General features: G+C 53.2%; 10 protein-coding genes across 10 annotated transcripts; 3 read left to right on the top strand and 7 right to left on the bottom strand.

Moving 5' to 3' along the window:
* Positions 1–1445: 1445 nt before the first annotated feature.
* On the top strand, positions 1446–3524 carry CTAM01_10093 (uncharacterized protein; the record flags this gene model as incomplete). The annotated part of the gene is made up of 6 exons (XM_060526109.1): positions 1446–1717; positions 1799–2010; positions 2083–2801; positions 2858–2940; positions 3010–3088; positions 3162–3524. 6 exons carry the CDS (start codon positions 1446–1448, stop codon positions 3522–3524), a joined length of 1728 nt encoding a protein of 575 aa, XP_060379244.1.
* Positions 3525–3682: 158 nt separating this feature from the next.
* Positions 3683–4642, bottom strand: CTAM01_10092 (uncharacterized protein; the record flags this gene model as incomplete). The annotated part of the gene is made up of 1 exon (XM_060526108.1): positions 3683–4642. One exon carries the CDS (start codon positions 4640–4642, stop codon positions 3683–3685), a length of 960 nt encoding a protein of 319 aa, XP_060379243.1.
* A 367-nt stretch (positions 4643–5009) lies between these two features.
* Positions 5010–6856, bottom strand: CTAM01_10091 (catalase; the record flags this gene model as incomplete). The annotated part of the gene is made up of 2 exons (XM_060526107.1): positions 5010–6173; positions 6230–6856. 2 exons carry the CDS (start codon positions 6854–6856, stop codon positions 5010–5012), a joined length of 1791 nt encoding a protein of 596 aa, XP_060379242.1.
* Positions 6857–8275: 1419 nt separating this feature from the next.
* On the bottom strand, positions 8276–10351 carry CTAM01_10090 (major facilitator superfamily transporter; the record flags this gene model as incomplete). The annotated part of the gene is made up of 7 exons (XM_060526106.1): positions 8276–8383; positions 8443–8654; positions 8734–9151; positions 9222–9490; positions 9541–9650; positions 9747–10097; positions 10197–10351. The coding sequence occupies 7 exons, from the start codon at positions 10349–10351 to the stop codon at positions 8276–8278; spliced, it is 1623 nt and encodes a 540-aa protein (XP_060379241.1).
* Positions 10352–11471: 1120 nt separating this feature from the next.
* On the bottom strand, positions 11472–12554 carry CTAM01_10089 (uncharacterized protein; the record flags this gene model as incomplete). Its single annotated transcript, XM_060526105.1, has 1 exon — positions 11472–12554. One exon carries the CDS (start codon positions 12552–12554, stop codon positions 11472–11474), a length of 1083 nt encoding a protein of 360 aa, XP_060379240.1.
* Positions 12555–13447: 893 nt separating this feature from the next.
* On the top strand, positions 13448–15427 carry CTAM01_10088 (uncharacterized protein; the record flags this gene model as incomplete). Its single annotated transcript, XM_060526104.1, has 5 exons — positions 13448–13724; positions 13786–13864; positions 13924–14270; positions 14333–14525; positions 14581–15427. 5 exons carry the CDS (start codon positions 13448–13450, stop codon positions 15425–15427), a joined length of 1743 nt encoding a protein of 580 aa, XP_060379239.1.
* Positions 15428–15533: 106 nt separating this feature from the next.
* Positions 15534–17534, bottom strand: CTAM01_10087 (tripeptidyl-peptidase sed4; the record flags this gene model as incomplete). The annotated part of the gene is made up of 3 exons (XM_060526103.1): positions 15534–16705; positions 16769–17358; positions 17506–17534. The coding sequence occupies 3 exons, from the start codon at positions 17532–17534 to the stop codon at positions 15534–15536; spliced, it is 1791 nt and encodes a 596-aa protein (XP_060379238.1).
* A 715-nt stretch (positions 17535–18249) lies between these two features.
* Positions 18250–19491, top strand: CTAM01_10086 (uncharacterized protein; the record flags this gene model as incomplete). Its single annotated transcript, XM_060526102.1, has 1 exon — positions 18250–19491. The coding sequence occupies one exon, from the start codon at positions 18250–18252 to the stop codon at positions 19489–19491; it is 1242 nt and encodes a 413-aa protein (XP_060379237.1).
* Positions 19492–19667: 176 nt separating this feature from the next.
* On the bottom strand, positions 19668–21062 carry CTAM01_10085 (cytochrome P450; the record flags this gene model as incomplete). Its single annotated transcript, XM_060526101.1, has 1 exon — positions 19668–21062. One exon carries the CDS (start codon positions 21060–21062, stop codon positions 19668–19670), a length of 1395 nt encoding a protein of 464 aa, XP_060379236.1.
* Positions 21063–22719: 1657 nt separating this feature from the next.
* Positions 22720–23801, bottom strand: CTAM01_10084 (uncharacterized protein; the record flags this gene model as incomplete). The annotated part of the gene is made up of 3 exons (XM_060526100.1): positions 22720–22961; positions 23048–23631; positions 23686–23801. 3 exons carry the CDS (start codon positions 23799–23801, stop codon positions 22720–22722), a joined length of 942 nt encoding a protein of 313 aa, XP_060379235.1.
* Positions 23802–23888: the final 87 nt, after the last annotated feature.

Below are 23888 nucleotides of genomic sequence, written 5' to 3'. Positions count from 1 at the left end.
TTCCTGGATCTACCGATGCCTTTGAGACCTTGTTCTCGTACACTCAAGCGCTGTAAGCCAGTGCCGTCATTGCCGTTGAAAAACTCCAGCAGCGAACTACCCCGGCCTCTCTCTCCGCATTCCCCGCTGCAAGATTCAATCCAAACCCCTGGCGAACGTCTTAAGCAGTAGACGGATACCTTGGTTCAGCAAGACATAGTATCATGTCTCGAAATTCCGAGAGCTCATCGACTCGCAACGGAACTGGTAGAACAAATGATGTTCTGCAGGCTTGTAGTGTTGAACACTGCCGGCATAGTGCTCACCCACGAGTGAGCTCAGTAAGCTCATCTGAGAAGCCTTTAACCAGTCGCAACGAGGAAATCAACAATTCACTGAGCGAGAAGCAATTTTGCCTCGCAACCTCATCGGATGATCCAAGTTATAAGTATTAATCATGGAGGGCCGCCCGCCTCTGAACGCCAACCAACGCTGTGCAGGACTTTAGACTGCCGCATTCTTATTTCATACAGCTCTCATCGCGCTTCATCTATGTATGTGTCCCGATTTGGCCTTGTTGCGTCTTGCCCTCTAGGCGGACCTAGCCGTGTTAGTCGCGATAATGACCCAAAGGCAGTGAGATGAGATATTGGTCGTGTCTCCCATAGTCTGTATGCATGAGGAGGGGTCGACTTCTCATTCAGTTTCATTGAATCATATGTTCCATTGTGGCAAACAACGACCACATGATGACAGTTGGTAGCACGATCTCGTCAAACTTCGCCGATTAAAAGAATTTCTTCAAACGTCATTGCTTTCGAAACCGAGCCTACATGACAGCCGTCTAACATGTCTACTCACTTTAGTATGTAGTTTCAGTCGGCTTGCATTCATTGAACATTACCAATACTCAGAAGTGAAGTTTCTCTCTCGAAAATAGCCTTCAACATCTTGGCAAAGCAGATGCAGGTGCTGCTGAAACCCAGATCTTACACCGTGTGACCCTTCATATTGCAGTATGAAGAAGACAACACCAAGGACGACTCATTTTCCAGAGACCATGACTAACAATGTTGCAGGCCGACTATCGGAAGTTGTTTGATAAGTACGCCGAAGATGAGATGCATCGGCGGCGAAACGCCTCTCACATACCACTCCACCACAGATCTTGATGAGACGAGGTCTGACGCCCACTGGCAGCGGCTCGAATTTGACGACAAAGCGCACTGGCAGGATTACGGGGACTTCCAACGGCCCGAAGATCAACAGCACGATTGATTTCACACTCGAAAGATGTCGTTGGGAAATGTGAGCTTTGGTATAAGATTTGGGCGGAGACCCTGAAAAGACGCGCTCTTCGCGCGAGCCTTTCATCTTTTCTCATTGGTTTATTATTTATTTTTAACTCATATCACGAATCTCATTTTAATTCAAGCGCTATCAGATAGCTACTAAAGCCATCAATCATGGGTTCGATGGGAGAATATTCTGTGCCACAGGAGGCGGAGGCGGTGTTCCAATACGGCATTCTGAACAATCCCTTGATGAAGGACCTTCCCGGTGACCTCAAATCTCTCAGTCAACATGTCAAGTTTGAGGGTTCAAGCAAGCCAAGCGTTCCGATCAATTGGCGATTTGCCGAAAGCATCTCGGCTTTGAAAGCATTGGAGGCAACCATGCTCAACCGGCTAATTCTCAAGAAGTACAACAAGGAGCCGACGGATGTCACCATTAACACGTAAGCCATTTCATTTTAGTGACCTAAGTCTGCCCTGATCCCGTAGAAGGCCCTTGCAGAGGGAACTCACACAGTCTCTAGTGACCATGCAAGCTTGTTCTACTTTTCGCCTCTCATTGCCCAGCTCATCGGTAAGGATGGCAAGTTTACGCCCATGGCGCTTATGAACTTTGTGCCCGAGGCCATGAAGATGTTCCCAGAAACGGATAAGCACAGGACCGCCGCCAGCTTGCATCGAGCTTTGGTGACAAACATCCATAAGACAAAGGATGGACGGTATTACCAGCTTCACGGTGAGATACTCCCCCGCTGAACGAACTCAACCATAGGTCCTTTGGGCTCTCGTATCTGACGGAGTTTTGTAGGCGGCATAAACCCCGACCCCATCCTCAAAGCTCTGGGCTTGCCTGAAAATGGCCCAGCGGATGACACTTACGAATCGGTCTTCGAGAGAACCCAAAATGTCATCGCCGAGATGGACTCCAAAGACCTGGACGCTTTACTCAACGACAAAGCGCAACAGTCTGGCACAATCGCTTGGTCGTCTGACGAATACTTTGCAAGCGAGCACGGCAAAGCAAACAGCAACGTCGGACTGTACGAGATCGCAAAAGTCCAAGGCTCCACACAGCCCGCATCTTGGTGGTCCGAAAACTCGAGCCTGCCCTCGTCGGCCAAAAGACCCCTCGCCGGCCTCAAAATCGTGGATCTGACCCGAATTATCGCTGCCCCGGTCATTTCGCGCGATCTGGCGGAGATGGGTGCGAGCGTCATGCGCGTCACCTCAGATAAGATCACGGACATGTCTTCTCTGCACCAGGATCTCAACTGGGGCAAGTGGAATTGCCACTTGGATCTCACCAAGGACGAAGACAAGGAGAAGCTGAGGGCGTTGATCAGGGATGCTGATGTCGTTATTGATGGGTACCGCCCTGGCGCCATGGAGAAGCACGGTTTCGGTCGCAAGGAGATTCTGGAGCTGGTGAAGGATCGCCAGCGAGGAATCATTCACGTCCGTGAGAATTGTTACGGATGGCATGGACCCTGGCAGGGGCGCGGTGGATGGCAGCAAATTAGTGACGCCGTGAGTGACATACTGCACAGGATCACTTTTGGAGACTCTACTGACAAGTAATCAAGTGCTGTGGTGTCTCGTTAGAGTATGGAAAGGCAATGGGTCTCGATGAGGCGGTTACTCCGGTGTTCCCGAACTCAGACTACTGGTATGTCAAGCACAGAAGAAATAATCCACTGATCTGGGATTATTAGAAAGATACTAAAATGCGAGATAGTGCTGGAGTTTGCGGAAGCACTGCTGTTCTTGATGCTCTCATGAAGCGCGCCGAAGACGGAGGAAGCTATGGCGTCGACGTAAGTCTCGATCTACCGAGGAAAATAATTCAACTTCAAGATGCTTTCCAGCTAACCCCATGTACACAAACAGGTCGCCCTCAACTACTATTCCCAATGGCTCGTCCGTTCATGCGGGACATATCCTGAACCTATCTGGAGAGAAGTCTGGGAGCGTCATGGATCACCCGTATTCCGGCACTTCCACACAATGGCCCACAATGTCCCGGTCATGTCCAAGCTGCTTCAGGAGTACGACGCGCAGGTTCTCTTCAACCCTCAGTTCTTTGAGATGCGAGTGTCAAAAGCGGTTGATGGAACTTTCTGGGTTGTCAAGCCTGTTCTGCAGTATAGCAACAACGCGGTTGAAATGAGGTACAATGTAGGCACGAGAGGTAATGGTGTTGACCAGCCTGTCTGGCCTGAGGATTTGTCTACGGAAGTGGTTGGAAAGTAAGTTTCTGATAGAACTAACCTATGCATTGGGCATTATGAATATAGCAACTATCGAACCAACAGAACCAACGTTTCTTGCTACAGGTATTAAATCATTGTAGGCACCTTGAACATATTCAACAATCTTCTAAGTATCTTCATGACCAAAATCGTTAGCTCTCAGTCTAATGCCTCTCGTAATCTAGCTTGGTTCACAGCTTCGGCAAGCTCTGCGGGCTTCACTCCAGCCGGATCTCGTAATTGTGTAAATGAATCCCCATCCTTTGGCCCAAGAACTCCGGCATCCTTCACAAAGCCACGGTGTGAATCAAAGAAGAAGATAGTCGCATGTAAAGCATCTGGTGCAACTTCTGAGACGTGGAACTCTGCGGCCGGAACTGTGTACGTTGACCCCCTAGCATGAGTCTTTGAATGGGTCTTTCCAGCTCGGAAGAGCTTCCCCGTGTTCTGCACAGTAGAAGATGCCTGATGTGTCTTGTACGCAGTATCCGCCCCCTTGCCGTCGTTCCACGCAAGTGCATACCCTGCGTGCGTGGCTTCTTCTGGCTCCTCGACAGGATCAACTTGATAGGAGTGATCCACGCCCTGCCCTGCCAAGATCCAGCTCTGCGCAAACGGCTGGTGAGAGTGTAAGTGAAAATCGGGGTTCCCGCGCTTGCCGTCCGGCATCCAGACGTGCAGGCGAATGAGCTCGTCGATGCTGCCGTCCTTGACCAAGCTGCACAACGGGACCGAGAGAAAGCCTTGTGCGCTGCGAGAAGCGGTGAACCGTGTTCGGGAAGAAGATGTTGATGTGAGGGCGTTGCGGATGATGGTCCAGCATTGGCTGATGTCGTCTGCTGTTGCGGGCTGGTTTTGGCGTGCTGTTTCGCGGAGGAATGACACTGCTACTGCGACGAGTGCAACATGGACGGCTGCCCCGGCCATGTTTGTGACATTTTGCTGGATGATGACTTGCCAGTCCTGAAAAGATAGACTGGACGATTTGGTCTTGGTCTCACTGCCTTCGTTGCCTGGAGACAGCAGCTGTTTGATTGTGTCAATTTCATCAGAAGCAGCCTTAGTAGCCTGTGCGACCCCTGTCAACGATCTGAAGACTGTCCCATATGAAATATCCATTTTGTCTGGTTGATGAATGGCCCTGCTGATGCAACTCTTGGTTCCTACTTTTATCTGAATGATGCTGAACGAGGGAAATACAGCGATGCGCGATTGAAGCCATTTAACTCTTATCAGTTGGAAACATCAAGCTCTATATAGAAGTCAATTTGATAGATCAAGTACGGCTATCCGCAAGGCACATTGCATGCTGAATATTGATCCTTTTGACGAATCACAAGCAACACGGTGGTGACACACCGTCAGCACAGCCCCGACGCATCCAGGCAACACCGGGCTGCGAAGTGGAAAATGTGGAATAATGTGCGAAAAGAAAAGTCATGTTCATATTATATGGATATCTCTAATACTACAATTCGAAAAACCTTCAGTGCCTCGCACCCTCGCCGTTGACAACCTTGTCAACATTACGATGAGTGCCTCTAATGGGCGCACCGTTGTTCTCCGTCAGACTCTGGCAGGTCGTGACGTCAATGCCATTGGCGTACTTGTTCTTCTTCTCCCTTGCAAAGCCGTTGTGTGTACCGTTGAAAGTCAGATTAGCAATGCCATCGTATCCCTTGATACCGGTGCTCTTCTCCAGGCGCTCAGCAATCTCAGGATCGACCTCCCTGAAGATGGCAATCTGCTTCTTCAAAGGCTCCGGGTTCTTGCACAGCTCCATCTTGCCCGTGACGTTGTTGATGAAGCGCTCACGTGCGTCCTCGTCCCAGACCTTCTGCCACAGGGCGCGCGGCGCAACAAAGTCCTCTGGTCTGATCTCGGAGAGGAAGGTGATGGCCTGGCCGGTAAAGTGACCATGCGTCTTGTCCAGGTCCACGGTACGGGCCTTGAACTGAACGGGATCGATGGAGCTGAGGTAGTTGGGGCGCGCACCCTGGTTGAAGAACGCCATGGCACCATCACGCTGGAAGTTGGCCATCTTGTGGGCAGTCTTTGGTGCGTTAACGGGAAGTTGCTGGTAGTTTACGCCGATACGGTGACGATGGGTATCAGGGTAGGAGAACAGACGGGACTGAAGGACCGGGTCGGCGGAGGGCTCGATGCCGGGGGGCATGTGCGAGGGGTTGAAAGCAACCTGCTCGACCTCGGCGAAGTAGTTCTGAGGGTTCTCATTCAGGGTGAACTCGCCCACCTTGCGGAGGGGGTATTTGCCCTGAGGCCACACGTGCGTGAGGTCAAAGACGTTGATCTTATCGTTTTCCCATGCATCCTCTGCCTCCTTGGGTGTCATGGTCTGAATCTCAACTGACCACTTGGGGTAGTCGCCGTTCTGGATGGCCTCGAAGAGGTCCTTGCCGGAGTAGTCGGCTGACTTGGTGAGAGAGTCCTCTTGGGTGATGAATTTGGTGCCCTGCTGGGACTTCATGTGAATCTGGGCGTAAACCCATGATCCGTCCTTGTTGACGAGCTTCATTGTGTGACCAGCGTAGCCGTGCATGAAACGGTAGCCATCAGGAATGCCACGGTCACCCATCAAGATCATGACTTGGTGAATTGACTCGGGGTTCTCGCTCAAGTAGTTCCAGAACTAAGGAAGCATTTTAGCAGGATTCACATGTGTACGATCATAAGGATTAAACATACCATGAACGAGTCATCCATGTGGTTGAGATGCGTCTGAGGATCACGCTTCTGTGTGTGAATAAACATTGGGAACTTGGCAGGGTCTCGCAAGAAGAAAACGGGCGTGTTGTTCGCCACCATGTCCCAGTTGCCATCCTCTGTTCTGAATTTGACGGAGAATCCTCTAGGGTCGCGAGCAAGATCCGGCGAACCAGACTCGCCGCCAACAGTCGAGAAGCGCACGGTGATAGGGCACTTCTTGCCCTTGGTACCGAAGAGATCGGCCTGCGTAAGCTCGGGGATCGGATTCGTACACTCGAAGAAGCCATGAGCACCGCTGCCCTTGGCATGCACGACACGCTCCGGAATGCGCTCGCGGTCGAAGTGAGAAAGGAGGTCGATCAAGTGGAAATCCTGCAGCAACAACGGACCGTTCTCACCGCATCGCTGTGTCTCGTAGGGGTGAGGCATCGGGACGCCATTGCTGGTGCTGTAGATAGCCTCCTTGGAAGTCATCTGTCTATCCTTCTCGTATGTGCTAAACTGGCCTGCCACATGGGCTGCGAATGATGTGTCGGTGGAACCCATATTGAATGTCTTTTGGGCAGTTTCAATGGGATGTTTGATGATTCTTTGAACAGTCTCCATGAGATTAAGAAGGTGTTGAGAGAGGTCTTATACCAGAGAGAGATATGGTGAGCTGTGCCGCCACCCGCCGGTGCTTGGGCACTTTATGTGGAGGGGCTCGAACGGGCATACACACAGAAAAGTTGCCATCAAAACTCAATGCCATGACGCAGCTTTGTAGGAATAATACCGTCACTCATGTTGGACGAATCACAAACTGCAGATTACTACATCGAAGCAGTCTGAAGACGGGGAGTAGTGTTTGTCACTCCATGTCTGGTTGTAACGGCATGGGGAACGACGGAACTAGGCCATACCCGCATTAGCACCCGCTCTCTAAGGAGCGGGTCACAGGAATCGATGACGCTTGGTACGGAGCCTCCTTGGCCTCTCGACTTTTCGATTTTTCATCGTTTCGTCTTTTTCGACTCTGGGCTACGGTCCTAATTCGGGGTTAACTCCGTGATAACGAAGACCAGGCAGTCGATGGATATCACGTCCAATGCTCCGATATCCTGGCGCTGAAGCCGATTGGCTTTTGGGAATTTCCAAATGGGTATGGCAGTAAGTCGAAGGAGCTACGGGATTCAGATCAAAAGAAAAGATGTGACGAAGACCAGAACTGCGGGGGCCAAAGGGCGCGGTAGACTAAGACGATTTAGACCATCAAGCAAATACCGGCACTTGTTTGAAGCAATCCAAGATGCAGCCGCTACCAAGACTCCGGAGATCTAGCTCCGGAGGAGGCCAGACGCCACTGCCAGATTCCCATCTTTCATTAATGGAAATCGTTCAAATCCGATATTTGGTGGTTAGCTCACAGGTGCCAGGTAGCAGTGTGCTAGGGGAATCCCAGATTCGGGGCCAAAGCACCGATCCGCATGAACCCAATCGATGATGTATGCGAACAGCCCGCTGATGTCATGAAGCAGAAGGCCGAGCCAAGACCGATGACAGGCGCTCCACCCCCGCCGTGACCTTGGCTGGCGAACGCAGAGCTAGGGCACTTTTTTTGAAGGCTTCGGTGATGAAGCAAAAGGTCTAGAACGTGGTGAAGTCGGCGATGCGGCACGCGATGAATCTGAAGGTACCTTTTGTAGAAAAACCGTTGAATAATCACTTTCAATCCTTTTGTCCGTTTTATGTACACCTGTCCCAGCGATACCTGAGTTTGAAATCCGCAATACCCATGCAATTAGACTCACCAACGATGATCTTTTACGGCGCATTCTTTGAAGTGCACCAACCATTCTAAATGCTAAATGACGCCGCATATAGGTTCAAATGAAGAAGACTTTACGGCAGGAAACCCTTTATCCTAACTTTTCATCGGCCTTGGCGTGGAGTCGTAGACAAATCGAGCGAATGAGTTTCATTCTCACTCATCCTTCATGACAACCGAGGAGTGATTTCTGCCAATTTTCGGCACTCAATCATTTCTCAATTTGATTCACTGATCTCTTCACTCGCCTCATCCTCGACCCGCGTACTGTTGACCGGGGGGTAATGAGCCAGTAGAAGAATGCCCACGGCGACAACGGCGAGAGCCTGTAACGCGATTAGAGAACAAGCATCAGAGATGTAAAGACTCATTTGTAAGCACTCACGGCGTTCACGAAGAAGGTGAGATTCGGCTTGCCCATCTCAGACAGCGTGGCAAATATGAAGCCGAAGATACCCTGCGTCGTGAGAGTAGCTGCACTCTCAACTAGGGTAATGGCACTCAGGGCGTCTTGTCGCATATGCGGCGGGCACATTTCCGTGATGACGCCCTTTGCTGCAGGGGCCGATCCGGATGCGAATGGTAGCAGGAAAGCGGCTACGAATGAACGAAATTAGCATCTTGATCTAGCCTCTGGAGTTCGGGGTAAAGTGGGCAGCAAAATCGAGATACTCACCGGCATAGACATGCCAGCCCTCCGTCGCCCAAGCCGCGAGGGACGTGACGATGCCATCCACCACCAAGCTCCACCTCAGGAAGAACAGGTCAAAAGTGCTATCCTCGTCCTCCTCTTCAGGCGGCGCCTTTGTTGGCTCGGAAGCATTCATCAAGCCGGGTGCCGGGTCCATGTCTTCGGGGTGAGTGGGGATGACGCTCCGTTCCTCCTGGGTGAGCGTCTTTTGAAGAGCTCCGGCATGGGATGACGAGGCAAACCATCTGCGTCCGCTGTCGATTATTTCCGGAAAGATGAACATCAAGAAGATGCCGCGGATCCACGAGTTGCCGGACATAAGGATACCGTTCTCCGTTGTGCCAAAGTTGAAGCGGGAGGTGGCGTACATCTGGATGAGGATGGGCGCATAACCCGTGGCGAACTGGGGCACTGTTAGCAATGTGTTCATGGATGAATGCCGCCAATTTCAATGACAGAGGCAGTAGACCAACCACGCCGAAGAAGATGCCCAGGGCCAGAAAGACGAGGCCATAGTTTTTCACAATCTTGCCAGATTCAAGACGGTACTTGGACGGCATGAGCACCTTGATAGGAGCCAGGAAGCCAGAAGCGCCGGGCGTTGTCTTGCCGTCCGTCTGCTCCGTCTCTTCTGGGGGTGCCGGCCAGAAGATGGCCCCGTAGGTCGTTGCAAAGGCAAAGCAGCCGATGGCAACGATGAAAGGACTGGTGATCCCGAACACATCACCCAAAACACCGCCGACTGATCACTCATTAGCAGGCGAGGGTAGGAAAGGTAGAATGTCGACCTACGCAAGTACCCTATGGCGGTACCGATCATGACTGCACCCTGCAGCCGACCAAACACGCCCGTATGCTTTCTTCTTTCGACAACCTCCGCAATTGCCGTGTTCAAAACCAGCCTTTAGTTACAATTGCATTAGCGCGGCGGTCCCAGCGCATCTCACTTTCCTTGCTGTACCTAGGTAGGTAGGTAGGTAGGTAGGTGAAGTACTTACATGTATCCCCTGGGCCCACCAAAGATGCCAATAAGCTGCGTATACTGCATCATGTCGATTCCCTTTTGCGCGCCCTGCGACACGGCGAGGACCTGGCACGAGACGCGGATGCCGAGCAGGCCGGTCTGGCTGATAAGGGCCCAGCGGGTACCCCAGCGCTTGATGAGGTCGCCGCAGATGAAGAGGTTAAGAATGCCGCACACGGAGGTGGTCATGCCGAGGATGGAGACCTGGGTGGCTGTGTTTGCGTCAATCTCACGGCGGTGACACATTTCCGAGGCGGGGCCGTCGTAGGGGGCGTGAGACTTGTAAAAGGTTTCGCATGCCATTACACGGAAGACGTAGATAATGCTGTAGACTACATGTCAGTTTCCGTTACTGTGGTACACATCCTCGCAACCATGCCATAGTACAGCATGGGTGAGAGGAGAGGGGTGAACTTGTGCGCACGGAACTTGAGTGAGGCCTAGTGTCAGGGAGACGAGGAAGCCGGCGAACAGGATACGGTTTGCGGGTGACCAGAGGCCGCGACCGACCCGCTTCACGGCCCCGGCGCCGGATTTGATTTTGAGGAGGGGCGTCCGTTCATCTGCATCGGCGGCCATCGGGACGGGTGGTTGGGTGTGTGGATGGGGTAAGGTACGGTCACAGAGAGGGTGGAAGAGAGCTCTTAGGTTTCGCAGAATCACGCCTTTCGTCCAATAAAGTGTTTGTTTATGAGGCTCAACTCTAAAGATCTGGTAGAACTAGGAAGGTCGGTTGAACGTTTCGCAGGGTCGGAAGGGGGGAGGATAGGACAGGATGGGAGAGGAGAGGGGTTCGAAAGGGAAACAAATGGTGACAAAGCCGGACTGGGCTGAATGGGGGGCATAAAGCGATTAAAGGTCACTGGGTGACTGGGGGGGTATAAGGTGTGGTAAGAAAAAGTCGAGTGAGAATTGTATGGGTTTTCCTGCGAGTTCCCCGGATTGCTGGGATGTCTGGTGCTGCTGGACCGTTTTACCGAAAAGACGTGCGGAATCCCCGCTATTTCGTCAGGAAAACGATGGGCCTCCTACCTTTGGGTTCTTCTCAAGAGGAACTTTGGTGGAGCACCACAGAGTCCTGACCGGTCACCGGTGTTGGTTAACGGATTGAGTGGTGCCGGAAGTGTGAGTGAGGGAAGAAGTGTGGGTGTGGCGGCCAACAGATAGCCGCCTAAATGACTCTTACAGAATGGTTAGAGTATGCAAAGACCTTTGGTTTCTGTTGGCCGCACATAGTATGTGTGGTAGTTTGGTGTGTGTGAGAACTGCAAAAGAGCCGATGAGATGAGGGGGGGAGGGGCGGCCGCCGATGCAGGAGCCGAGCGCGGCCTTGTGTTGCCGACCCGGAGTGGAGATGGTGGGGTGCCGGATAGCTTCACGGGTGCTGATAGGTCCGAGATAAACTCACCGGAGTCTAGACCCGTTGGACCGGCGCAGGACCGGAGCTTGTCCGGGAATGCGCTGCTTATCGTCGGCCCTGAGCTGCCGAGGGGGCCGGCCGACTCCGGCCTTACATCTACAGTCTCATTAACTTCATAGTATACATCATGAGTCTCTTGGGTCTCTTGAGTGTAGATGGAATTGCTTTTGTTCAAATCAGCAAAAGGCTCGGAGTAGACAGCCATATGTGGTACAAGATAATCCTCGTGAAATAATACCCCGTGCTCATGCTCTTCATCATCCTCTGACTCTCTCTATCTTAAAGCAAAGGATGCTCTAGTACAAGCTTACCAAACTTGCCCTGGTCAGCAACCTTCTTCACCTCCTCCAGCGCATCCTCCGCCGTTCCCTTGAAAACATCCACCACAGGAATCGAGAACTTGGTGCCGTAATTCTCAACAGACCATATCAACGCCTTCCACATCCTGCCCCAATCCTCCAGCCGTGGAGGGATCGTGATAGGGGGACCACCGCCCAGCTGTAGTGTAATTTCCGTATTCGCCGATGCCAGCGGCATCTTGATTCTCCCACCGGGCTTCGCCACGACAGACAGAATAATAGCATTCTCATCAACACAAGCCTCCGTCTGTGATGCCGAGGTGACCTCACCCCTTGAACCCGCACAATCGGCCGCGTAGCGAATTGGCCCCGCGTCAGCCTCCTCCGCCGCCTTCTTGATCTGAGAAATCACGTCTGGGGCGTTATAATCGAAGCAGCGCGTCGCCCCCATTTTAGTGAGCATCTCATGCCGCCCGGGCGACGCGGTGACGAAAATGGGGCTCGCACCGCTCTCCCGCGCTAATTGCAGCATGCAAAGTCCAACGCTGGCGGATGCGCCCCAAATAAGTAGCGGACCAGCCTTGAACCCTTCTTTTGCCTTCTCCCCAGGGAGAGGGTATCCAAAGATATTGTACAGCCCGTCGGCGGCTGTGGTCAGCACCACCGTGAGACTCGCGGCGTGCGTCTGGGGCAGGTTATCCGGAACCTTGAAGAGCATGTCCTCCGGACAGCTCAGGTACTCCTGATGCGCGCCGTGTCTCATTGGTTTGCCCATGCCGGTGGGTACGTAGCCGGCCACCAGGTCGTCCTGCTTGAAGGCGGACGACGCATTTTCGCCAGCAGCCCGGACGACTCGGCCGCAAAAGTCGTAGCCGAGGGTCACTGAGCGGACGCCGATGTATGGTGCGTGTTTGACGTCGGCGGGGTTTACGCCAGAGTAGAGAACCTTGACGAGGACCTCGCCATCTACGGGGTCGGGGATGGGAAGATTGCGGATGACGGAGAAGTTGCAGTCTTCGTCGACATAGAGCGCCGGCGCCGTTGATGTTGTTTTGCTGCCCATTGTGAGGTTTCGTATTCTATTGTCCTAGTGGGGGTTGACTTTGGCTGCCCGCCATAATTATCACACGGCAGACCAGACGCATCTTATGCAGTAACTTGTGGCCATGGACAGAACACTTCAAAACGTGGAATTGACACATTTATTTGCCCCCTTTCGCTAGCGTCCACTTCTCCGGGTCGCGACCCTCTCGTAAAATCGGGCATCCGGTGGGAGGTGGGCGGCTGAATAAAGATGAACGGAGCTCTCCAGAGGAATCACGGACGAATACGGCCGTCTCGGACAAGTTGCCCGATTTATTCATCGGCCAACGGAGGGTTCCTAACACCCGAGGTCGCCGGGGCCCATCTCTAGACTCTGCCGGGCGGGGGGTGGTAGCGTACAGTTGACGTGCCTCGGGTGATCAGCAGGGCCAAATGGCGGGGAAGAACTCAAACATATGCGACATGGACATGTCCAGGCCCTTTCCGACGTCTCGCATGGCATAGGCAGACTGTAGGGCTACATATGAACTGGTCCCAGGTTGAGTCCAATAAGTACGAGGCCCTCGGACCTCCCCCAGGCGAATATTACCCCAAGAGGGCGAAAATGGCAACGCCATTGGTTGGTACACAAGTGGGAATCTGCCGTGGAGCCATGCCGGTGAAGGGGGGCCGTGTTTCTGAGCGTCCTCGACGATCCGTCATCAGGAATTGGGTCAAATCCGAGGATTTACAGAGTCTCCTGAGAGGTGTAGACAGGCCGGGGAGCTCGGATTTATGATAGTCTCGTATAATAACGATATAACAAACATGCGATGCTGCCGCCATCAAAAAGGCTAATAGTCTTGTTCTAGACAAACATTGTACCTGCATCAACGGGAATTTATCACTGCGAGTTTGTTAGATTAAGCAACAATGGCGCCACTTATCGTCAACAACATTGAAGTCATCCAGACCCCCACTATCCCTCCAGCATGGCCAACTCCCAAAGAGCCTTCCCGCGTGGAGCTCTCAAGCGGAAGTCAAAAGACCCCAGAGCATCGTCCGCTCCCGTGCGACATCATCCTTGAGCGGGACCAGCCGTTGACGCTGCGCGACGGGACCCGTATCCGGGTTGACATCTTTCGGCCGAAGACGGACGAGAAGGTCCCTGCCATCCTGATGTGGTCGCCTTACGGGAAGACTGACACGGGTACGGCCCAATATGATGCCGATTGTGTTGTTGCGTACCAACTACTAACAGTATTTTCCAGGCACCCTGAATCTCCACGCAGTTCCTTTACGATGTGGCGTTCCCCTGAGCAAACTATCGGGTTACGAGTCGTTCGAGGGGTGGGATCTCCCTTACATGCGCCCTTACTATCAGACTTGAAAACTGACTTGCCTCCAAGACTAGACCCCGCTGAATGGGTGCCGAAAGGCTATGCCATCATCAACGCAGACGCCAGAGGATGCGGTGACTCTGAAGGCGACATGAGGTCGTGGGGTACCCCAGAGGGCCAAGACGGCCACGACGCCATTGAGGATATCGCCAAGCTGCCCTGGTGCACAGGCAAGGTCGCCATGGCTGGCAACTCATGGCTTGCGCTGTGTCAGTGGTACATAGCCGCCGAGAGGCCGCCTCACTTGGCGTGTATTGCTCCTCTGGAGGGTGCGAGCGATCATATGCGCGAGAGTCTATGCCGTGGCGGGATTCCTTCGATTGGGTTCGGGTCGATGATTAACAATGTGGTGCGTGGTAAGTTGCACGCCTATCCATCTATAAGCTTTAACTATTCGACTCAACTGACTGTGAATCAGGTCGTGGTCAGCAAGAAAACAGCGTCGAGATGCTGCTTAAGCACGGGCAGGGTCTCAGAGCGTACTGGGATGACAAGAGGGCCCGCATGGACAGGATTGAGGTCCCGGCCTACATCTTGGGCAGCTATTCGACGATGCTTCACACCATTGGGAGCTTCAGAGGTTTTGAAGAGATCCCTCACCAAAACAAATGGTTCGTTCAATGCATGCACCCTGGCCCAGGTCACAGTCAGTTGACTTCTTCCTAGGATGGTGACTCATGCTACGCAAGAGTGGTTCGACCTATACAGCCAAGAACGTACCGATGACTTGCAAAAGTTCTTCGACCGCTACGTGAAAGGCATCGACAACGGGTGGGAGAAGACTTCGCCGGTAAGGCTGGCCGTGCTCGGCTACAACAAGCCACCCGTGATCGATCTCCCTTTTGACTCTCTTCCTTGGCTATTACCGAGTGCCACGAACACGGAACTCCAGCGTCTTTACTTGGGTGCCGACAAGACGCTGCAGCATTCCAAAAACACCGATACCGCAACCCTTGGCTATGAGGGCACGGAAACCATGGTCTTCACGCACACCTTTCCCAAGTCTACGCAGCTGCTGGGCCCAACCAAGCTCGTGGTCCATGTATCCTGCCCCTCGGCTACAGACTTTGACGTCTACGCTCAGATTCGCAAACGAGATGCAAGCGGCAAAGACCTCGAGCATATTAACATTCCCCTCGAGGCACTCCCCGTGTCTGATCCCAAGGAAATCCCCAGCATCAACCCGCTCAAATACCTAGGACCCAACGGCAAGCTCCGCGCCTCCAAGCGCAAGGTCGCGCCGGAGCTGTCGCCCAACTACTGGCAGACGCTAGCCCACGACGAAGACATTGAGGTCAAGGCGGGCGAGATCGTCAAGATGGAGGTCTGGATATGGCCCACTGCCATACAGTTTGATGCCGGGGAGCAGTTGGCGCTCAAGATCACCGGCTCTGATAGTCTGGTGTTGCCAGAGTTTGAGTTCCTGGCCGAGAAGCCGAAGAATGCTGCTGGTCAGGTTGTCCACTTCGGCGGAGAGTACGAGAATTACTTGGAGGGGCATTGGCATGATTGAAGGGCTGAGATTCATGAAGCCCGGTTGGTTTTGGTTATTGTACACAGCAGTCATCAGAGTCGTAATTGTGAGATCAAGTGTATCAAGTTTCTACTATTACAAAGCCTCACTCCAACGCCTGAAGGAACTTGGAAAAGTCCAACGTCCCAAGGCCAGTCGCCGGATCCCATCCAGCAGTCGCAGACCACCCGCTCTCAACCTTGGTCCCGTAAGAGCAGCTTCCGCTAGATCCGCTCGTGACATCGTTGATCGCGGAACGGACCTTGTCAGAGTACAGCAGCGGGTTAAGGAATCCCAAAGCAGGCTTTCCCTCCCTCATGCGCTTGTCGTTGGCGAGAGCGATCATCGCAGCGACGACGGGCGTGCTGGCGCTCGTCCCCTTCTGCGTCCACCCAGGCTGCATCAGGAACCGGGACCCAATGGCCGAGATGTCCGGGCTGCCGCGGCCGTTCGGTGCGTACCAGCCTGCGTGTGATCCGTTGATGCCGGCAATGTACGCCTTGGCCGCGGACTCCTGCCACGCCGGACGCTCAAAGTACTCACTGAATCCGCCGGAGCTGTACCACGCAGGCTCCGTCGGCGCATAGTTGCCCGTCGCGCCGACACCCGTGACCCAGGGACAGTCAACGGGGAACGTCGGGATAAACTTTGTCGTATTCTTGCCGTCGTTTGAGATGCAGTCTCCTGAACCGATGCCCGCTGCGCCACCGTCGCCGGTAGCTACCAGAACAGAAACGCCGCGGGCGGCGACTTGCATGAAGAGGTCGCAGACGCGACGGGCGTACGGCTGCGGGACGAGCTGCTCATCGTCGGTGTAGGAGATGGAGATGACGTCTGGGATGGTCTCGCGGGCGAGCAGGGCCTCGAGGAACTCGATCCAGGGCTCGTGGGCGCTGTCCTTGGGATCCTTTTCTTTGCCGTCGGGCCCGATTTCGGGACCGCGGCCGCCAGTGGAGAAGTAGGTTGCGTTCATCGGCTGGATGAAGGGCATGCTGTACTGGATGTCCAGCAAAGCCTCGACGCCGTTGCCTTCGGTGGTGTCGCTGCCGCCGTTGATGGACTCCACCGTGAGGTTGTACTTTGGCGAGAAGGCGGTGGTGTTTCGGCGGGGGCTGTAGGACGCCAGGAAGGCTTGGAGAGTAGGAACATTGGGATATTCCTCTAGGAAGCCGGCGATGCCAAAGTCTGTGGGTGATGGTTCATTTGGCGGGCTGTAGTTGATGTTGTAGAGATCCACGATGCAGTCGGGGGTTGTGTAGTCCCAGCAGCTTCGAGGCACTGTGATGCGTCAGTGATGTGGTGACTTAGAAACCTGGCTATTGGGATCCGCCATGAACTTACTCGTGCTCTGTCGCTTTACTTTGCCAGACTCCCTCGCCTTGATCTGTCGTCTAGGCGGCTTGCTCATGAACTGAGTAACCGGGAAGACAAAGTCGACAACCTCTGAGACCTGGGTCGGAAGAGTGTACTCCTTGGCCCGCAACACAGCCTTCTCGCTCTTGTACTGATACTTGGAGAACTTGCAACCCAACAAGCGATTCGCTTTGACGACGGTGGTGTTTATGCGAACCCAAGGGCCGTCCTGAACAAAGCTCCGAATATCGTGAGCAGAAAGCCAAGTCGCAACGACAGCGTAGGCATCAGCGTTCGGCTCCTGGAACATCTTCAACAGATCGCGAGATACGTGTGCGCCATACTCGGCATGATCTGGGTCGCTGGTCACCTCGAGACGTGCCTTGAGCTCCGACAAGCCGGGCTGCTTCAACGCGACGGAAAGCTGGATCGTGTTGAGGTCATCGGCCGCAGCGATATGCCGCCAGCCCTGCGGGAGCTGCTTCACGACCTCGTGAACTGCATGGCCGCTAGTAGTCGGTTGACTGAGAGCGAAGCTGCTCAGAAGCAGAGTCAAACTAACGATAGCCTCATATTCTCTGTCTTGTGGGCGTACAAGCTTGTGGGAGCGTGGCGAGTCTCACTCTCTGCTACGGTCTGCTTGGGCTTGCAGCGTCACTTCATCTAATACCAGCGGCCAGCCTTCAGGGGCCGGGACAAGCTTTTCGGCAACTCGCCCGTATCACTCGACCCGCTGCTTGGCGATGAAGAACATCTTGGGTAGGATTTGACATCATCGTGGACTCTTTCCCCCTCCAGGGGTACCCATGCAACAATGCTTTCTAAAAGGTGAAATCTCCGCCAAAAAGCTCGTATCCAAAAGATCGGACGACTGCCGAATCCCGGTAGAACAAGTCAAAAACAATACAACCTTCACAACGGGGCCAACCGTCGGCCCTACCGCCCTGGGCTTAACCCAAAATACTAGACGAAGCTTGATGGTGGTTCGGTGCATTGAGCCAATCTCGCTTTGGCTGGACAATAGGAAAGCCGTTGATATCCACCAACTACCGTGCACTACGACCCCATATCAGCACTTTATTCGATGCCTGTCGCAATCTTAATACGAAAAATACTCTTCTCACGGCTCCCACCGGCGTTGGCGGCAGCGACTCTCCATGGGTTGTTTCGGGGCGATCATGGCCAAGCCGGGACTCGAGGCTGCGTGAACCTGCTTTCTCCGGAAGGTCGCCCGAATATTCCTCGGTCTCGCAGGTCATAGGTCATATGAGATTCTTAAAAGTTAGTATCCGAAAATAGCATTAGCATGACCCCGGTCGTGATCTTCCCCGCCATGAACTTTCACGGACCAGGAGCCTGTGGCCATAACACCACGAGATGATAAGAGAACGTGAACCCTCACACCGGAGTTGAGCCTCTCTTCCACCACGCACCTCAGTCACTCGCTCAAACTCGCTCCTACCGACAAGATGCTTGCCCAGTCCCTTGTCATGACGGCCCTGGCCAACGGCGCCCTCGCGGCCATCCCCACCGTCAGCGTCCCTCTGCACTACTACTACGGCGGCGGCCACAAGATCGCCACGAACCTGGTGAACTCGGCCGCAAACACCTCGGTCGAGGTCGTTTTCGACCAGGGCTCCGAGAACTTCTGGGTCTTTGGCCCGAACGCCATCAACAACTGGGGCTGCACCGGCTTCTTCTGCCAGGGCCAGTGCAACGCCACGGCCGAGCCCTTCTACGACTACCCTCACAGCGCGACGGCCAAGAAACCCGAGACGTTCGTGACGCAGTACGCCTACGGTGGGTACACCAAGATTGTCCAGGGCAAGGAGAGCGTCAACGACACATTCCTCTTTGCCGGCGACGCCGGTCTCACGTCAAAGGTGGACGCCCGCGTGGCTATTGCCAACTACATGCAGCAGCGCCTGTTGGACGGCGGCCAATGCAAGCCGGCCCCGTATGACCTCGGCATCCTCGGCGTGGCGCCCTTCTACCGTACCGCAGAGTGGAACACCACCGGCCCTCATGTCCGTCAGGATCTCCTCGAGAAGGGAGCCATCAGCGCCCCCGTCCAGAGCATTTGGTTCGACGAGGCTCCCGCCGACTGGAAGGGCACCTTCACCGGCAACGCCGTCTTCGGCGCCATTGACCTGTCCAAGTTCACCGGTGACCTCGTCCGGGTGCCTCTCGTCGAGAACGATGGTCTCGGTGCCACTGTCGGATACTTTGTCTCTCCTCCCACCGTCAAGGTCAAGAACGTCACCCTCGACAAGTCGGAAGTGACCACAAAGTCCTGCATGATCGACTCTGGCACCCAGATCAACGACCTGCCCATCGGTGATGCTGGCCTTTCAGCCTTCTTCGCTGCCGCCGGTCTCACCCGTGATTCCATCGGTCACGTCTCCTACAACGGCAGCTGCGATTCCGTTCCCAAGGACCTCACCATCGATCTCGAGTTTGCCGGTGCCGACGGTAAGAGCGTGACCATCAAGACTCCTATCCGTAACTACATCCGCAACAACGCGGATGCCGAAGCTGGGCTCTGCGCATTCAACATTGACACCGGCGCTTGCATGCTTGGTGCTCCCTTCGCGACCTCTGCGTTCTTCGCTGCCGATGATGCCAAAGGCGAGATTGCGCTGGCACAGGGTGGTATCTCGAAGAGAGGTAGCAAGGCGGATGACGCCTCTCTGTCTCTCACTATTCCTTGAACAGGGATTTGGTCGCGTGGATAGTAAATGAATAATCGTTAATCGTTAAATCTCAAGAAAGTGCAAGTAGCCATATTTGCGTGGAGAAACATCGAATCCAATCCGTCATTGATCTGATATACCGCTCATGAATCCGCTCGGTGGTGGCAATCTCTTATAACACATTACAAACCAGCTTAAAGTAAAGGCGCCTTGCTGTCCACCCGCGTCTTGAGTCTGACGTGGAAGTCCACCGGTCTCAAGTTGAACCACCCGTCCTGTTTCAACTCATACGAAGGATCCGCCATAGTGAAGTCCACCTCCTTGATCAACTTGGCCACCACAACCATGTTCCACAACCACGCATAGTGCTTACCAATGCACTCTCGCTTTCCATTACCATAGGACCTTCTTACACTCAAAGGCAGCTGCTCGTACTTGTCACCCATCATACGCTCAGGCTTGAAAGCCAATGGGTCTTCAAAGACAGAAGGATCCCGGTTCACACCCGCGAGAACGACGATCATGGGCTGGTTGTAGGCGATCTGATACTGGCCTCCTGCGAGGAACACGGGGCTCTTGTCACCGTCCTTAGGGATGGGCTCAATGTTGAACCCTGGGGCGGCGAAAGAAAGCCGCAGAGACTCGCGGACGATGCCCTCGATATATTTGAGCTGCGAGAGGTGCGCAAAGGTCAACTCACCGTCACCGACAACACGATTGAGCTCATTGCGCGCGGTAGTGATGACATTAGGGTTCTTCAGCAGGAAGTAGATGGCAGTGCTGACCATGCCTGGCGCCGTGCTGCTGCCAATGGGCATGGAGACTATTTCGTCAATGACTTGGGTGTGAGTCAAAGCCTTCTCCGACTCGGAGTCCACTGTGCTGAGAAGGGCAGCCAAGAGATCCTTCCTGTCCGATGGATTGGATTTCCGGTATTGGACCAGATCTTCGGCGTATGCCCGCATCACTTGCTTTCCCTTCTTGAACTTGCTTCCATAAAAGAGCCAGTTGAAGAGACCAGGTCGATTAGGTCGCTGCATTGCCTCGGATGTCGAGTCCTCCATGCCTCGAAGCATCGGGTGTTCTGGTCCAGTAAGACAGTTGAGCTTCTTGCCGAAGAGTGCCAGCGTCGTAGCCTCGAGGTTCAATCTGTTGAGCTCGCCAATGGCAGACACCTCAGCGTTGACGCCGAGGCCCTTCCACTTCTCGAGAAGCTCGTTTGTCGTGCTGAGCATGTCCGTAAAACGCTCCGCCACGGACGCTGCCATCAATTTGGGGGCGATGATGCGGTGGGCGATGCCCCAGTTTTCCTCGTGGTCGTAGGCTGTGAACAGAGCATCGTGGACTGCGTATCGGATCTCCACGATGGGACCGCCGACGTACTTGCGGAATCGTTTCTCGTCGCAAAGTTCCTCTACAAGCGCGGCACCAGCAACGAAGACGATTGTTTTGTTGAGAACTTTGATTTGGAAGATCTCGCCGTACGTCTCGGACAGCTTCTTGAGAGACGCCCAGGTGTTCTTAGTGTCGATGTTCTTGATGTTGCCCAAAATAGGCACCCCTGGTGGTCGTGGAATCGGGGTTGCCATCGTGTGAAATATGAGGACAGTGATCTAGGTGGAAGACTAGGATGGAATTTGGAGAAAGCGGTAGCTAGCGGGGACAGCAAACCGGTCCAAAAGAAAAAGAGCTGCCCGACCTCGAGCCTTAAAACGAAATGCCCAGCATCTCCCAAGTTCCCAGGTCTGAGATGTGGAATCCTCTTTGTTACCCCTTCGCGTCACTGGCCCAAAGCTATCTCTCGACTGTCTCACCGGGTCACGGCATCTCCCAGGCGCGACGGCCCGTATTTTGCTAACGCAACTGCTGTCATTGGGTCGACTGGCGTCGGTGTCACGGTGTTTGGCTGTTTTCGTCCAGTTCGGAGAATCATGTCTCACAAGGTCAGACACTACGCTGAACGAATGCTGATTGCGCCTCGCCGTTACACCTCTGCGGGGAGTCTGCATTGTGTCATGCTCGTCATCACATGAATATCGCCAAAATCTAGGTTTGACGGTGGATGTAGACAGAACATCGTCGTGCAAGTAGGCAGGTAGTCGGAACTCTTCTGCAGGTCGCGTGGGTGCGGTCCGGTTAAGTGTTGTTGTGAAAACGCCCAGCAAACTCCGGGCCCGCATCGGTGTCTCTGTTCTTTTGAACTTGAAACTATGCGAAATATCACCAGATGGGGAAGCAATTCCGGAGATCTGCAAAATGATTCTCCCTAGCTGATAATCGAGCAAGACATGTATTAGTTGGCCAGACATTAAGCTTATTATCATTGGTTCGATATCGCTATGCATGTGTACCGCGTTGTCTGTGTACCATCGTAATTTCTCTAACCTGATAAAATACTTCCTACTTTCGACGACACCGACCATGCATACATACCTTGTGTAGGACATGACATGTTGAGGGCAAAGTCACCCTATTGCCGATCTAGCTGGTAGTATTCATGAACGTCAACTCGATGCTTGCTCACAATGCAATGGACAGCTACTTACTCCACATGATACCCATATTCATTTTACCTCGATGGTCGACTATAACGTTCGCCGATGGCTGGCTTACCTTAGTTAGATAGACACCTCGTCAGATGTTAAAGGTGAGTCAATATGGTATCAAAACCTGACTGAAAACTACATGATATGGTACACATCCACTACACTCCTTCGTAATGGCCAAAAATGAAGATGCGACCAGTGTGGATTGAACACACGACCTTCAGATTGATTGAATGAAGTTTTCAATGGGTCTTGTTGACCCATGCTTCAGTCTGACGCTCTCCCAACTGAGCTATGTTCGCCGCTCATCTTCGAGCCCACCTACCGTTCGATGGCTTCATGTTCGCCATCGGCAATTCTTCGACAATACGCAACGGAATTCTTGATATCACGTTCATCACGGATCAATTCGGTATTGTCACCTGGATTTGGGCGCAATGTATTCTTCACTCACGTCTTTGATAGTGGCCTCGGCCCGGGTCCTTGATAGCTTCGATCTCAAGATAATTGAGTCCGGAGCACGGCTTCTAAGAGACAATTAGAAACGAACACACTGTGAAGTATAGTTGAAAGTTTTTAGCAGTTGAAAGGAGCATTGATGGAACGACAAGTTCGATTTTTGGAAACCCTGTTCAAAGTACATACATAGTACGTGAAGGCGTGCTCCTTGTTTCCTGACTTTCTAGCACAGAACCAAGCCTCAAATTTTACTGATCAAGTCCGAGCCATGAATCCAACGCACCCAATTTGCTGGTAGCTCTTGGACCGCCATTGTGTCCTGAGCACATAAGAAAGAGTCGACAAGTTCGGCAAACCCCTCTGGATATTGCCAGTGTGGAGCATGGCCAGCATCCGGAAACTCATAAACACTGACAGCAGCATTATACATTCGTCTCGCCATAGCTTGGCATGTTTGTCTTTCGAAGACATAATCGTTAGATCCTGGTTTTTCCATAAGCAATCAGTACTCACTTCTCTAAGGTTTCAACTCTGCTTACTGTCAGTCAAGATCCATGATGTGCACTAACCTCTGATTATCAGAACCGGAATTCTCAGTTCGTCGAATCGCCCGAAAGAGCCTTCTGATGAGTGTTGTGGATTCATAAACTTAGCAAACGCCTGTACTTGACGTCGGGTGCTATTGGCATCAATCAAATCGGACCAATCATCTCTGGCCGCAAGCATTCTCCGAAACGTCGCTCTCCCCGCTGCTTGACTGGCATCTGAAGAGTGAAAACAAAATTCCAGCAGCGCAGCTTCCTGAGACTCATGATCATGTGCCATACGGATATCCTGAAAGGGTGCGGGCGGCGGGAGTATGACTCCTGGTCCAATACTTGGAAGGGATCCAATGAGGATCAGACGGCGAACCAAACCTGGATAATTCAAAGCCAGCATCTGAGCCGCGCATCCGCCCATTGAAAAGGCCAAAACATCCACTTGATTAAATCCGAGTTGAACGATGAGTTCTGCGCAATAATCCGCCCAGCCTGCGTAAGATGTAGGCACTTGTCCTTCGGATCTGCCGACACCAGCGTTGTCAAAGAGAATGACTGGCCGCTTCTCGGCTATCTTATTCATAGAAACCGGATCTATCTGGCTCATTGTAGCCCTGGTTAGTGTGAGACTACACTCTTCACCTGGATGCTGGCTGATGTGGACTGACCTGAATGATACGAGATGAATCACCGGAATCCCATCGTTCGGTCCCAACCAACGATACGCCATCTTCAAGCCCTTGACCAAGATTGACTGATTAGGAGCATTTTCGTATCGTGCCATATTTAAGCCGATAAATTCTGATGCTACGATCTTCAGAAAAAATAGCACATGTAGTTTAGCTAGACTCAACGTACTTGCCAGATTCTT

This window comes from Colletotrichum tamarilloi, assembly GCF_030869305.1.
Source record: "Colletotrichum tamarilloi strain Tom-12 chromosome Unknown Scaffold_44.1, whole genome shotgun sequence".
Taxonomy (NCBI): domain Eukaryota; kingdom Fungi; phylum Ascomycota; class Sordariomycetes; order Glomerellales; family Glomerellaceae; genus Colletotrichum; species Colletotrichum tamarilloi.
Note: the sequence above shows the minus strand (reverse complement) of the source record. Positions and strands in the feature narration are given on the sequence as shown.